We start from the raw sequence: 12,638 nt of genomic DNA on the forward strand, positions 1-12,638 counted from the left end.
TTAGCAACAGCCGTGGAATAGTGAGGCTGCCCCAGGCACGGATGCCGTGACCCATTAGGGGCGATGAGGTCGTTGTTCTTCCCTATACAGTAGTCGTATGAATCAATCTTGTGGCGACGCAGCGTAATTGGTTTCAAGGCAATAGGAGCTGGTACCGAGGCTACGGCTATGAGAAGTTGTCGCACGATGATTCCTACGTACGTACCGGTGTATGTATTGAGTGGTGGCGACGGGTATGTTTGCAGCAGAAATACTTGTTCACTTGGAAGTGCAATACGTCTCAATTCTCAATGTAGGTCGCTACGTGCAGGCGGCTCCCAGCCTGTACGTCCGTATCACCTTGCCGGGGGCGTAACGCGGCTCTCTGCCAGCTAGTGGACGAGCTCAGTAGATTTCGTGATAATTTAGAAGCTGGCGAAGTCCCGCGTCAAGAGGACGATGTGTGGTGCGGATGGGTTCGTCGTCAAATCGTTCCGCTGTATTCAAGTCGGAGCTGCAGCGAACCTTCAGATCATCGTGTTCTTTTCGCCGTCGTCGCCTGACTTTGTTGCAATTTCAAATTCTGTGTTTTTGAGTCGATTTCGATGCACATAAGGTGCTGGTGGTGGGACCAATCATTGTCAGAACAGTCCGCTCGACTATTCAGATGTGGCATCAGCCTTGCCTTCCTTGTCCGTGTCCTCGCCTCATGCCTATCATGCTCGTTCCTGTGAACCTGTCTCAACTGTACTGTTCCTTCGCCATTGATCGTGCCTGCGCTGCAAGTTCGTTGATCTCCTCCATTTGGGTGTGCGCCTTCGATAACATGCGCTCGCAGTCCGCTCCGTACTCTGGGAATGTCTTGAACAACTTTTCCTTGCCTTTCCTGGGCCGGACCGCGTCGAGATCGGACTCTACGGCCTCGATCGTGGCTTTCAGAGCTGTGTCAATACGGCCGGAGACTTTTTTGATGATCTCCCGGAATTCCTCGAACAATCGCGATCTGAAATCATCGACGAAATCATCACTCGAAACTCGGTCCTGTAGCATACGGTGGCGTTTCTTCGAAGCGGCATGCCCTGTTTTCCGTCAGTCATGTTCACATGAAACGTCAAGGGAAGGTGCTTCTTACCACATAGTCGGCCGGCTTCCCTGTACGTCTCAAGCATACAATCCACGATGTAAGAGCTTTGATGCGCACTGTTTGCACCGAGCCTCATCTGTCCCATGCCTTTCATGTATGTCTTTCTGGCATTTTCCATGGCGCTTGTGAGAATGTCCATTCTGTTCCGGAGTGATTTCTCGAAGTGTGTGGGTGCTTGAAGTTCGCGGCACTGCGCAGCGTATGTCATCACGCGTTCAGTAATTTTAGCCTGAAGGGTTTTGAGTAGAGGATCGGTATGCACCTCGAAGTCGTGCCAGCTTTGACCCATCACTTCGTCGTTGAAGCACTCCAAGAGCTCCGCGTTCCAGCATCTTGTACCCATGGCAGCGGTGCAATAGTTCCCGTCGTGCCGGGCCCATGAGCCCACTGATGCATGTGGCCATGATTCCCAACCTCGTGCCACTTCTAGGCATGCCTTGCAGATTTTGCTAGCACCTTCTTTCAGAGGAGAATTTATGCTCGTCCCAAAGACATCGTGCATCCTTGTGACCCATTCCGAAAGATCTTCATGACATGCCTCGAGCTCGGCCGCTTCTGGAAGAGGTGGACGGCTCTCAAGCTCTAGGTCTACCCTGCAAGACTCCACCCAATTGCCGAAGGAACCTATCAATGCTGGAATTTCCTTTGCCAGGAAAAGATCCGTAGCTTTGAACAGCGGCTCCGCGGGAAGGTCTTCGAGGTGCTGCCGAAGCGCGGGAATGCCACTTAGCTCCTTCTCTTCTTCTGTCTTGGCCTTCGAGTACAAAGAGTTGTCGATGCAGAAGACCTTGAAGTTTCCGTTCTTGACGTACGACCCGTACTTTCGCTTCAAGTCTTTCACAACCTTCTCATTTCGGGTAGTGATCAGTAGTGTGTCAAGTTTACGCTGGGCGTCCTTGACGCCTTTGTCGCTCTCTGTCTCGGCCTGCTGAATCTCAGCCCTTGCTTTGCTGACTTTGGCGCGGCCAGCTAGTTTCTCCAGGACGCGATTGCCTTCCAAACATGCCGCTGAATGTGTGCATATGATAGTGATATTGACACATGTAGACATCTGAGCTTCGGCCTTTGCCTTCATGAGCTCCAGGTTCTGCGGGATGATGGGTAGATCGCATGCCCGAGAGATGTCTACCACCAGGCATAGATCGTCGCACTTACTTTGAGCCTTGCGGGCTGCTCTGATTCTCGCGAGATTCGTGTCATTGAACCCGGGAAGGTCAACCAAGGTGAGGCCTCGGCTCAGAATACCAATAACGGCGAAGATAGAGAGACGTTTGACGAAAGGCCAGAGACCGCGGTCTTGGAGAAGTGATTGCTGGTCCTGGCATTCCTCTGCATCCTGCGCTTCTTGGATCCAGGTGCCATCGTCCTGCATATCGTCTGGGAACTGGAGTTGTTGACACCATTTGATCAGATGCTGTTTCGCCTGCTCGATGCTTTCATCGTCGTCGCCGTGCTCGAGCAAGTCCATATCAAAGTCTTCGAGGTCTCCAAAAGCTGCCTGGAAGATGTCCTGCGCTGCCTTGCCGTCGTCATAGGTCTTTTGGTCCTGGGGATCTCGGGCCCCCTTGTCGACGGCTGAAATCCGCCAAAAGTCACGTAGCAAGTCACCGACGTACTCGCCGAGCTCTCGGTGAGACATCAATTCGCATTCCAATGTGAATGCAGAATGATGCCTCTCCTGCCAGATGCGATATTCGGCGGCGAAAGGTGTGACAGCAGAACCGCAGGCACCAGTCCTTGCCACGCCGACCTGATCGAGGACGGAGTTGAGGGTGCTGCTCTTTCCAGCTCCCGAATTGCCAATGAAACCAATCAATCTCTCAGTGGGAATTTGAGCGTTTGCCAGGGACTCTGCTTCTTGCAGCAGTCGTTGTGGAATTTCGTGAGGACATTTTTTCAATTCACGCGCAATCAGTTCAGCAAGGTTTCTACCTTGAGTTGCGGCCAACTCGAAGGACGGCTCTCGGAAAGGTGGGTATGTCAAGTTCAGTGCCGCAACTTGATCTCTAGTCACAATGACTTCACTCATCGTGTTTGCATGCCTTCCAGTATGTGTTCCTGGACGTGGCTCAGAGTGGTCGTAAGAACAGAAGTAGACGTCGCTTCAGGAACTGCTGAATGCAAGGGTGAGGCGAAGGAAACAGAGCTTGAAAGAGTGGTTGAAAAATTGCAGAACCTGAGATGAGGGTCGACTAAGGTAGACCGGCAGTCGCTGGCTGAAGATTGCAGAACGGGTGAACAGAGTCGAATGAGGTAGAACAGTAGTCGTTGGCTGGCGAGTTCGTTGGGGTTGTGACGATGCTAAGTTCGTCTCCGAAGTTCGAGGTCGGAGGCCAAGCAGGTGTAGTATGTGTGGCTTGTTGATCGAGACGCAAGCGTGCCCTGGAATGTCAGAAGAAAGTGTACCGTTGAGGTTTGGAGGACATCATCTCGGTATGAATGAAGGCAAGGGATAAGTAGGGAAGAAGGAGAGATACGCTGGACGATGTTGGAGAGGATATCTACTGAGCTCAGAGAAGAAGGCAATGGAGAAGGAAAGCAGTGCAACCCGCCGTTTGCGTTGATGTCGACCTCAATCACGCGGATGTGAAACAAAATATTGTCAGAGCGAAGGAAAGCAAGTTGAAAAGCAGTTGCCGAGTAATGATACCAGTGAAGAGTCATCGAGACGGGAGAGGTGCGAGCAGAGTTGTAACTCGGGAGACCGGCGACAGAGAGATGTCCTAGCCTCGGGGCAGAGACCTCATTTCCGTACGTGAAGCTGGGATCACACCTTAAGGCCTGCTGTACATATCATTGACCCAGGTATGTACCTGGTATGCATACCTATATATACGGAGTAGCAGTACTCAAGGTCGCTGAAACTCGCACAAGGATGCAGCGGCAACCACGACGGTCTGCTGAGACTGGTTCGCTGTGCCATTCCCACTGCTTCAGGTGTACAGTGATCCACGCGCCGGTATGGCCGACTCAGACCATATGCCCTGAGCCATGTGCGAGGGCGAAGTTGGTCGAGTTACGTTGACGAGAATCAGAAAGAAATGGGATGTGGCTCAAGATTAAGCTTAAATTGTGCCAAGCGTCGTCTTCCCGGTCCGTCCCGGGTCACGCCAGTCAAATGGTACAAGCTGCATAGCACAGCATTAGACAGTATCTCTACAAACTTGCGTTATCCGGGGTATAGTGCTCAACACGCTTTTCCAGCTCTTTGCGCATCAACGGGCGCATGCCCAACTGATTCTGTACACGCCACATTTCGATCATCAACTCCATTATCGCCGTGCGAGATTCATTTGGACAGTGATATTCTGAACATGACCGCAACCTCATAACGCATCAATGCTCCTGACCGGTACAGAGCGTGTTACACTTAGGCTGCCGGCGGACCATCTGCCCAGCGCCAGTTCCTCGAGTGTTTTGGAGCTAGTACATTCGTCAGCACCGAACGGAGTCTGTACGCCGTGTCCCGTGCGATAAAGAACCAAGGAATACTCACTTGCCAGCCCAAAGTGATCCCCGCTTCGCCTTTTCTTGAACTTCGGGAACGAAGAAGTGCGTGATGGCGGCTCCAAGTATCATACACGCCGAGAAAATGACCAGGATCGTACCGTAGCGCTTCGTCTGATTGTCGCCTGGCGAGGAGGACCCAAACTTGTAGTAGAAGGAGAACACCTGCACCAGGATTGATCCGAGCTTGCCGGAGGCGGCGGCAATGCCATGACATGTACACCGGTAGCGTGTTGGGAAGAGTTCAGCAGGGATGATGTATGTTGTCGAGTTCGGGCCTGTCCACCATCAGAGACGGAAAAGAGTGTATTGCATGTGATGAGACATACCTAGATTGAAAAGCAGTTGGCCAAACACTGTCAAACCCGGTCAGATTGAACCAATATAACAGGGCCTTTTCGGAATGGAGAACTTACCGTACAGAGTGATTGCCAGCGCACCCTCCTGATGGACTGTGATAAACTCCGTGCCCAAGGCAATGAACAGAGCGCCCAGAGCCAAAAAGCCGTATTTCTGGAGAGATACCCTATTCAAGCGGCTGGACACCACTAGGATATCGTCAGCGTTGGAAGTCAATCTCGGCAGAGCCAGTGTCTTTCGAACTCCGGCGGTACTGATCGGGTCCAGGCCAGAGAGACTTACGAATGAATAGCAAGCCTCCAATAAAGCTCCCAATATTCAATATCACTAGTGCTTGGATAGAAGTATGCATGAACATGTCGTAGACGTCGGCGTCCGGGTCGTCGTTGGTCTTCCACGTAGGCCGAGGTCCGGTAATGTTCAAATTCCCCCAAGTCTTCGCCAGAAATTGTGGATTGGAGAGGCCAATGCCGTAATACCCAAAGTCCAACAGAAGCCAGCACCATGATACAGCTGCCAATGTCCTCCAGTTGCCTTCTGTCCAGAAGTACTGTTTGATGTCGGCCTTTGAGATCTTCCAAGAAGAGTTAAGTGTGGCCGGAGGCGCCGAGGCCACGGTAAATGATGGTCTGGCGTCAGATCGGTCATCAAGTGAGCGTGTTGAGAGGGCAGACTCCGGAAGCGAGTCACACCACATTCCCGCCTCCATCTCATTATTCAAGGAAGTCTCGCCGAACAACTGTGTGGCATCAAACTCGGCTTTGACCGGATCGTCTTCGATATCGAGCAGGAACCGTGGTGTTTCGGGGATAGCGAAACGGAAAAGCAGAGCAATGACGCCCGGAACGACGCCGATACCGATAATCCACCTCCACATGATGTCTACGGAACGTCGAAGGTCATCCGAGTCCTCGCTCGACTTGCGAGAGATGGCGATAACGATCAAAGAGATGAGGTTGCCCATGATTTGCCCGAGCGGCTGCGAGAAGAAGACACATGCCATCATTCGGGCGCGATGACGTGTGGGCGCGAACTCGGCACAAATCGTGGCAGAGAGCTATGGCCACGTTAGCACCACGTGGTCAGCTTCACCAGAGCCTCGTCGAACCCAACACTCACTGGATAATCCGCACCCACTCCAATCCCAACCATCAGCCTCCACCATATCAGCCATCCATAGACGCTCATGCTCCCATTGTGACCTTCGGAGCTCATGACGACGCCGAGAGTCGAGGCAATAAGCAAGAGTAGCTCGATGCCATACATCGTCTTTCTCCCCTTCTTGTCGGCCAGGAACCCGAATGTGGCTTGACCGATCAAGGTGCCAGTGAGGGTGACGATATTAATACAGGTCAGTTTGTAGGTGGAAACTTCTTGATTCCAGTACACGTAGGCTATCAAGGGGAGCGCAATGTTGGCAGCGAAGAGCTGTCGCACTATTAATGGTGGGAGCGAACTGCGACAGACTTGGGCCTACCGAGAATCCATCGAGCAGAAATCCTACTCCGGCGACCAGAACGACGACCCATTGGAAAGGCTGTCGGTCGATGGTCTCGTAGATCTGGCGGACACGCACATGGCGATCCTGAGAGCAAGCGCGATGTGAGTTCCTTTGTCTCTGCGGACGCAGCCTCTGCTTTGGAAACAAACACTCACCCTTTCATGATCGAAATCTCTTGCGCGATCAGTCGCATACAGACGGCCGCGCCATCGTCCCATGACGGGGTTCGAGGGGTCCAAAATGGGGCGGGAAGCGAGGAATCCCCGCCGTCAACGATCCATGGTGCAGACGACTGAGAATAGCGAAACAGTAAGCGAGAGGAGCGCCGCTGGCCAGGTTGCAACTGTGAGCTGGAGCAAATGGAGGACGGCAGATGGACGAAGATAATGGTTGATAGGAATAAATGGAGGGCGCTGGGGCCGTGAGGACGAGTGCCTGAATTGCTTTTGGCTGTTGAGGTGCGGGACTCGAGTATGAAGCGTCTTTAGTGTGGCGATGATCAGGCTACTTTCTCGTAGAACCGGGGCCCTGCAAGGCGTGGAACCACGGACGCGGGGGCACCAGCTCATCGACCAGTGAGAGCACCATTCCGCGCAAGGTGTTTCGATGGTTAGTATGCCAGAGATCGGAACTCTCCTGTAGATATCGGCTAGTCTCCATGAGTGCCGCCTTGCGCAGGAGAGAAGGTGTGCCCACGCCGAGTTTGGGGGATAGCGACGTCAAGGTCACGGCTGTACTGTACAGCCCAAGGTCGCATGTTGTGCTCTGTGTAACGGATTGGCGAGGTGCTTCGAGGAGGCTTGCCAGGCTCACTGGGCGCGTTCCTGGTGTCGAGGTGGCGTCGCTAAAGGTGTGAGATTTGCACACTCAGAGCGCCCAGTCAGATTCGCAGGATCGACACGTGCCGTGGGAGCGAGGAACTCGACGGCCTCGTCTCCGAGCCTTCTCCTTTTTTGGATCTCGAAGAGATCCATCTGCGCTCTACGGAGTACAGTACTAAGACCCCCAAGGCCTCCGCATGCTGCTCGACTTCCCAGCCATCTTCTTAGGCTGCCATGATCTCGGCAGGCTCCTTGGCTCTCCAGTGTCGCCATCAGTCTTTTTCCGGCACCTTCCTCCTTGGAGAGCTTGGGAGTTACGACTTAGCCATCGACTTGAGCGTCATAAGCCAGGCAAGGACGAGCTTAGTTCCAACCACTCGGACCGCTACGGAGGATCAGTAATGGGTATACACAGTCTCGCCAGCGGTTTTGATGCCAGCGGCTGCGCAGCAGATTCACCTCTTGCTGTGAGGCATCTTAAGGCTGGATCTTCGCGGTGTATTTAGTGGAGAGATGGTCGGAGCCGGTAGGCCGTTCGCAGCCCGCGCTATCCCGTACTGTGTTTATAATGCCTTGCGAAAGCCGTGCTTCAGCCCACGACCACGCCGCCATCCCACCGGTCGAAACGACTGCAGGGACCCTCGCACCTCCACCCCCCGGGCCAGGACCAGGACCAGGGATCTGGACCAAGCTCCGGGCGCCAACATGCTGTAATTCTTTGCTCTGCCAACGAGGTACGGATTTTCTGGAATTTAGTGACAAGGCGGGTAAGCTCAGAAAATCAGTGCTGGTTCCAGTAACAAAGCCATACGATTTCGAAGATAATGCAGCAGATCGGAATGGGAGTCTGATCGGTTATACAACAGCACTCTTGTTCATCTGAAGTCCAGCCATTGCACCCTCTGATTGTTGTCCTCACCGAAATGCCCGAAACAAAATCGCCCGAGTCATTACCGGTATAATTATCGTCACTGGGTATCCTCATCATCGCTCATACGCTCATATAACAGGAGTTCATGCACATCATACGTAGATACAGCTTCTCATCATCCCTGGAAACCCACTCCATGGCACAGCAGGCCGAAGAACCTCTTTTCTAGACATCCCGTTAGCTCATACGGGAGTGGGTGGAGCGTAAGGTAACTACTGATCGCAACAACTGCAACTGTCATTTGGGAGAATGGGGCACTCACGATCTGGAAAAAGCGTTAGCTGACATAGCTGTGGCATCTGCAATGGAAGAAGCAACCGTCCGAAGGGAATACTCACCATTCTCGTCCAGGAACAAGACGTGCAGAGCTTTCAGCTGTGCCAGCAAGTCGAAGTTTGGTCGCAGTGAAATGGACATTGGCCGCCCTGATTTCTTGCTCTGCTCAATATGATCGATGCAGTCAACTGCAAGTCCGTCAGCAAGCTCATATCGTAAGGAGACCGGGCGATCCTGAGCCCAGTACACAGAGGTGGGGGCGTAAGGCGCAAGCGCCCGGCGGATGGCCTTCTATACGACCCGTTCGTGCCAGATAGATGCCATTGCTGGTTGGCCCACCGCGGCTTCCCGCGCACGTCGTCAGAACTTACGCGGTATTGAGATATAGCGCTTCTTCTCCTTCCGCTGCGAATTTGCAAAGAACAGAATCGTCTGCTTCCCTGTCCGAGATCGCAGTATCCGCAGATTCTGGCTTATGCATTCTTCACCACGGCCCTTTGACTTTGCCTCTGCAATGCCAGCCGTGAAGACCACTGTCTGGCTGAGCAGAGCTTCTTGGAAATGGACGCAATCTGGGGGCTCATAAGACGCCGTTCATGAATATTGAGGGCGCGTGCAGTCCTACGTACCTTCCCATGTCTCGAAGGTGTACTGGGGCTGTGCTTGAAATAAAGTCTGTGCCGTCTGTACATTCTGTTCCTCAAGGAATGATACCCGGGAGATATGAGAGGTGCTGGAGGTGACAGGTTGCTCGAGATGAGGGATAGGGATCTTGGTGCCTGGGAATGAATGGATGAATGCACTTTGCAGGCCTGCTGGGTCGCTCAGTTCAATCTGCTTCAGATGTCCTGCACCGTCCCTCCGCAGCTGAATCTGCGAATACTTCAACTTGAACAGCTTGCTGCCTTTGCTGAAAGAGATATGGACAGGCTTGCTCAAGGGAACGTGGACGCTGTTCTCGGGTCCGTTAGATGATAGGCGGCCATAATCGCTGCGGCCAGACAGGGCTGGTGTAGGTGGCAGGTTCAGATTGGCAAAATGTACACTGGTGGTTTCCGAAGGAGAACTGAGTGATGAAGTAATGCTACCTTGTCGGGTCGTCTGCTGTAAGGGCCAGTCGCGGATGTCTAAAGATCTGGACTGGCTGGACATTGCCGCCACTGCGGTCCCACTGTTCGCGTCTTGTTACGGCGAAAAAGAGGTTCTTTTGACGGTCAGGGCCTGCCGGACCAGGATCTTCAACGCAACCGCTGGATTCTAATTAGCCCACAGCGAGGATTGGACGGGAAAGACAAGATCTGGGAATGCGGTGAGACAGCTACGCAGAAGAAACTCTCACTCAAGGCCATGATTTAGAAAGTGAGATTTCTAAAGCGGGCTTCAACGGCAGATTGGACAGGATAAAGGTCCTCCTTAGAACAACATGCGCTGGCCAACGCCATATTGATGTGCCGCTGAGATACTGTCCTCAGCCTGTGGAATGTGGCGTCTTTGAAAGTGATTTGCTCAGACATCAGATATGGATGACGGGTGGGCTGGTTGTGGAGAGATGTTGTGAACGTGCTTTCGATCAAGAGATTGTTTGGCTGAAAGTCAAGAGGGTCTGCCTGGGCCTGTTGCAAAGGCCTAAGCCCAAGGCCCGTCCAAGCATGCAGAAGCAGCTGCAACTTCGGCTGTTCCCTTGTTCGCGCTCTGCCGTAAAGGTGACTCGGCACGTATCTGACCCTGCCTCGCTATCAACCTGCAGGCGAGGCAGGCGTGACGTGAAGTGCAAAGTACAGGTACTGTATCCTTCGTGGCCCTCCATTCGTGGACCGCAATCATCAGGAAATTCCCCGGCGTGCACTTTCTAACCACCGTACCTCTCCACTCTTCATCTCTCACGCTCCAGATAGGTCACATAATCCGCGAGGGCGAGGTGCAAGGCTAAGCTATCTTGAGTCCGACCATCGTGCTAGTGAATACTCCTGGTGTTCCGTGGCCCTTGTGGTGATTTGCGTACAATGGAGGGTTCGAGGAGTTACAAGGCGCCAGAATTGCAGGTAAAGAAAGCAACTACATGCTTTGGCAGGCATTGAAGATCAAGGAGTGCAAAGGCAATTGGAATTTTGACTCTCTGGCCTTCTTCAATCACAAGGCGGAGACCTCAGCAGACATAGGCCCTGTGAAACCAACAATTCTCTCAAAGACCAAGCAAGATTCCTACCATCGCCGTTCTATTCACTGTGACAATGGAGGATAAAACCATGCTGCCCACCCATTGTGTGTCGTCCGTGTAAAATCTGTATGGTCTGGAAAACCCCAGGCATTTTCCGTGTCTCGCAATTCCGTATCCGATCGTGACGACTCTCAGGCTTGTAGCGTAGTCGTTAAGCGCCAACGACCATGAATAACCATATCGACGCTTGAAAGAAGTAATTGATGAAGCTAACGTATGGGGATTGGCGCCCACGAGGGTGTCGATTGTGATGGTCTCGTTTTCGAACGACGTCTACTTCGGACACTGTCGTTTAGCACTGCAACCCTTGCTTTTCTCGTGATTTCCTGCAACGCCTGCTCCTCTAGCTGACGGGAACCTCGGTAGGACGGTTGTGTTGCTCCACTGGCTGTTTGGAGTTTTTCCAGATGTAGCCGGCGAGTTCATCACAAGCCACCACCTGATACTTGCCGCTCTTAGAGACCTTCAAATAGGGGTTAGATGTCTTGCTGCAAATGATGCTGATGTCCTGGAGGTTTTCAATGGCGGTTTCGTCGGCATCGTCAATATCCACAGACATTTCGAGGTTGCAATCCTGTGGCATGTTGATTAGTGTGTAAAGCAGCGAAAACGGATTCACGCTCCACTTACGCATTTCCACGTGAGCCGACGGTGAGTCTTGGGCGGCTTGGGCTTGATCAATTGATTGATAAGATCCTCTAGCCGGTCTCCGCTGCCGTTATCAGCAGGGGCTGAGGATTGTCTCGCCCCCTGCAGAGGTGGCGGTGCCAGATTGTACCCTCTGCGCTCAGGAGGAGTGGGTGGAGGTTGCAGCTTGTTTTCTGGAGAGCCCGGAGTCGCACCAAGAGCAGCCGCAGCAAGGGCTTGTCCAGCTGCCGCAAGCAAGGGTGCCGACGGAGCACGTGGCGTACCATTGGCACTCATGGCGTTGCTGAGACGGCGACCTTCACGGGGACTGTCCAGGTTGGGGTAATTGCTCTCCGTGTCTGGCTTTCTCGAGGATGCGCTCAACGATGGAGAGCCTTCGGCATCACGGGATATGCCATCCGAGCTTGGCGCATCGGTCATGGCGACATCTCGATCTCTCGACACATAAGGACGTTCGGTGGCCGTTGGCGGTTGATCAACAAGAACATGACGACCGTTGCCACCATCTTTGATGATGCCTTGCAAGAGCGCCCAGTTGGTGAGATCCTCGTCCTCACGTTCTTCCTTGGCTTCGACAATATCGCGAGAAAAATGACCACCAACATGTTCCATACGTTCATTCCAGGAGCCTTCCCCTTCAAAAACTCTGCCACAGAAGCCACAAGTGCTGCGCTGTGGTGGTTTGCGCTTCTCCATCCAGCATCGATTGCGAACTTCTTCCAGACTGTCCTCAAAGGCTCTCCAGTCCTTGTCCCCGGCATTTCCAGGCGCAATGGGACCTGAGCCTGGACCAGTCTCGGGCTTGTGCATGCGCCGATGGTGTTGGGTAAAGAGATCCTTTCGGTTGAAGTCGTTGTAGACACGCTTGTGGCCAGGGACATTGGGGTTGAAGTCTGGGTTGCATGAGCCAACGTCGCAGCGATAGAACCCCAATTGGAGATGTTGAATTGAGACATGGCGTTTCCACTCATTCTTGGAACTGAGGGCGACATCACAACCGTAGTGTGAGAATGAACAGATGAACTTCCGCTTGGCAGGTTCAGATCTCTTAGCTCCGGACCCAGGAGATTTTCGTGCACGAGGCTTCACCACGCGCCCAGGGTGGGTGTCGGAGCCAGAGATTGATTGCAGAGAGTCCTTGCGAGGTCGTGGTTTGATGATGCGGTCGGACGGACTGCCGCGCAAAGATGCAGCAGTAATGTTGATGTTTGTGTCGGTAGCCATGATGGGCGAATACACCGGTAAATTGTAGT

At 53.1% G+C, this 12,638-nt stretch overlaps 4 protein-coding genes across 4 annotated transcripts; all 4 read right to left on the reverse strand.

Moving 5' to 3' along the window:
• Positions 1-720: 720 nt before the first annotated feature.
• On the reverse strand, positions 721-3,152 carry A1O7_01897 (uncharacterized protein; the record flags this gene model as incomplete). Its single annotated transcript, XM_007755933.1, has 2 exons — positions 721-1,058; positions 1,112-3,152. 2 exons carry the CDS (start codon positions 3,150-3,152, stop codon positions 721-723), a joined length of 2,379 nt encoding a protein of 792 aa, XP_007754123.1.
• Positions 3,153-4,615: 1,463 nt separating this feature from the next.
• On the reverse strand, positions 4,616-6,709 carry A1O7_01898 (uncharacterized protein; the record flags this gene model as incomplete). Its single annotated transcript, XM_007755934.1, has 7 exons — positions 4,616-4,908; positions 4,960-4,986; positions 5,047-5,178; positions 5,273-6,047; positions 6,110-6,418; positions 6,468-6,575; positions 6,647-6,709. The coding sequence occupies 7 exons, from the start codon at positions 6,707-6,709 to the stop codon at positions 4,616-4,618; spliced, it is 1,707 nt and encodes a 568-aa protein (XP_007754124.1).
• Positions 6,710-8,879: 2,170 nt separating this feature from the next.
• Positions 8,880-9,671, reverse strand: A1O7_01899 (uncharacterized protein; the record flags this gene model as incomplete). The annotated part of the gene is made up of 2 exons (XM_007755935.1): positions 8,880-9,091; positions 9,149-9,671. 2 exons carry the CDS (start codon positions 9,669-9,671, stop codon positions 8,880-8,882), a joined length of 735 nt encoding a protein of 244 aa, XP_007754125.1.
• A 1,409-nt stretch (positions 9,672-11,080) lies between these two features.
• Positions 11,081-12,609, reverse strand: A1O7_01900 (uncharacterized protein; the record flags this gene model as incomplete). The annotated part of the gene is made up of 2 exons (XM_007755936.1): positions 11,081-11,311; positions 11,368-12,609. 2 exons carry the CDS (start codon positions 12,607-12,609, stop codon positions 11,081-11,083), a joined length of 1,473 nt encoding a protein of 490 aa, XP_007754126.1.
• Positions 12,610-12,638: the final 29 nt, after the last annotated feature.

Source organism: Cladophialophora yegresii (genome assembly GCF_000585515.1).
Source record: "Cladophialophora yegresii CBS 114405 chromosome Unknown aczIN-supercont1.1, whole genome shotgun sequence".
Taxonomy (NCBI): domain Eukaryota; kingdom Fungi; phylum Ascomycota; class Eurotiomycetes; order Chaetothyriales; family Herpotrichiellaceae; genus Cladophialophora; species Cladophialophora yegresii.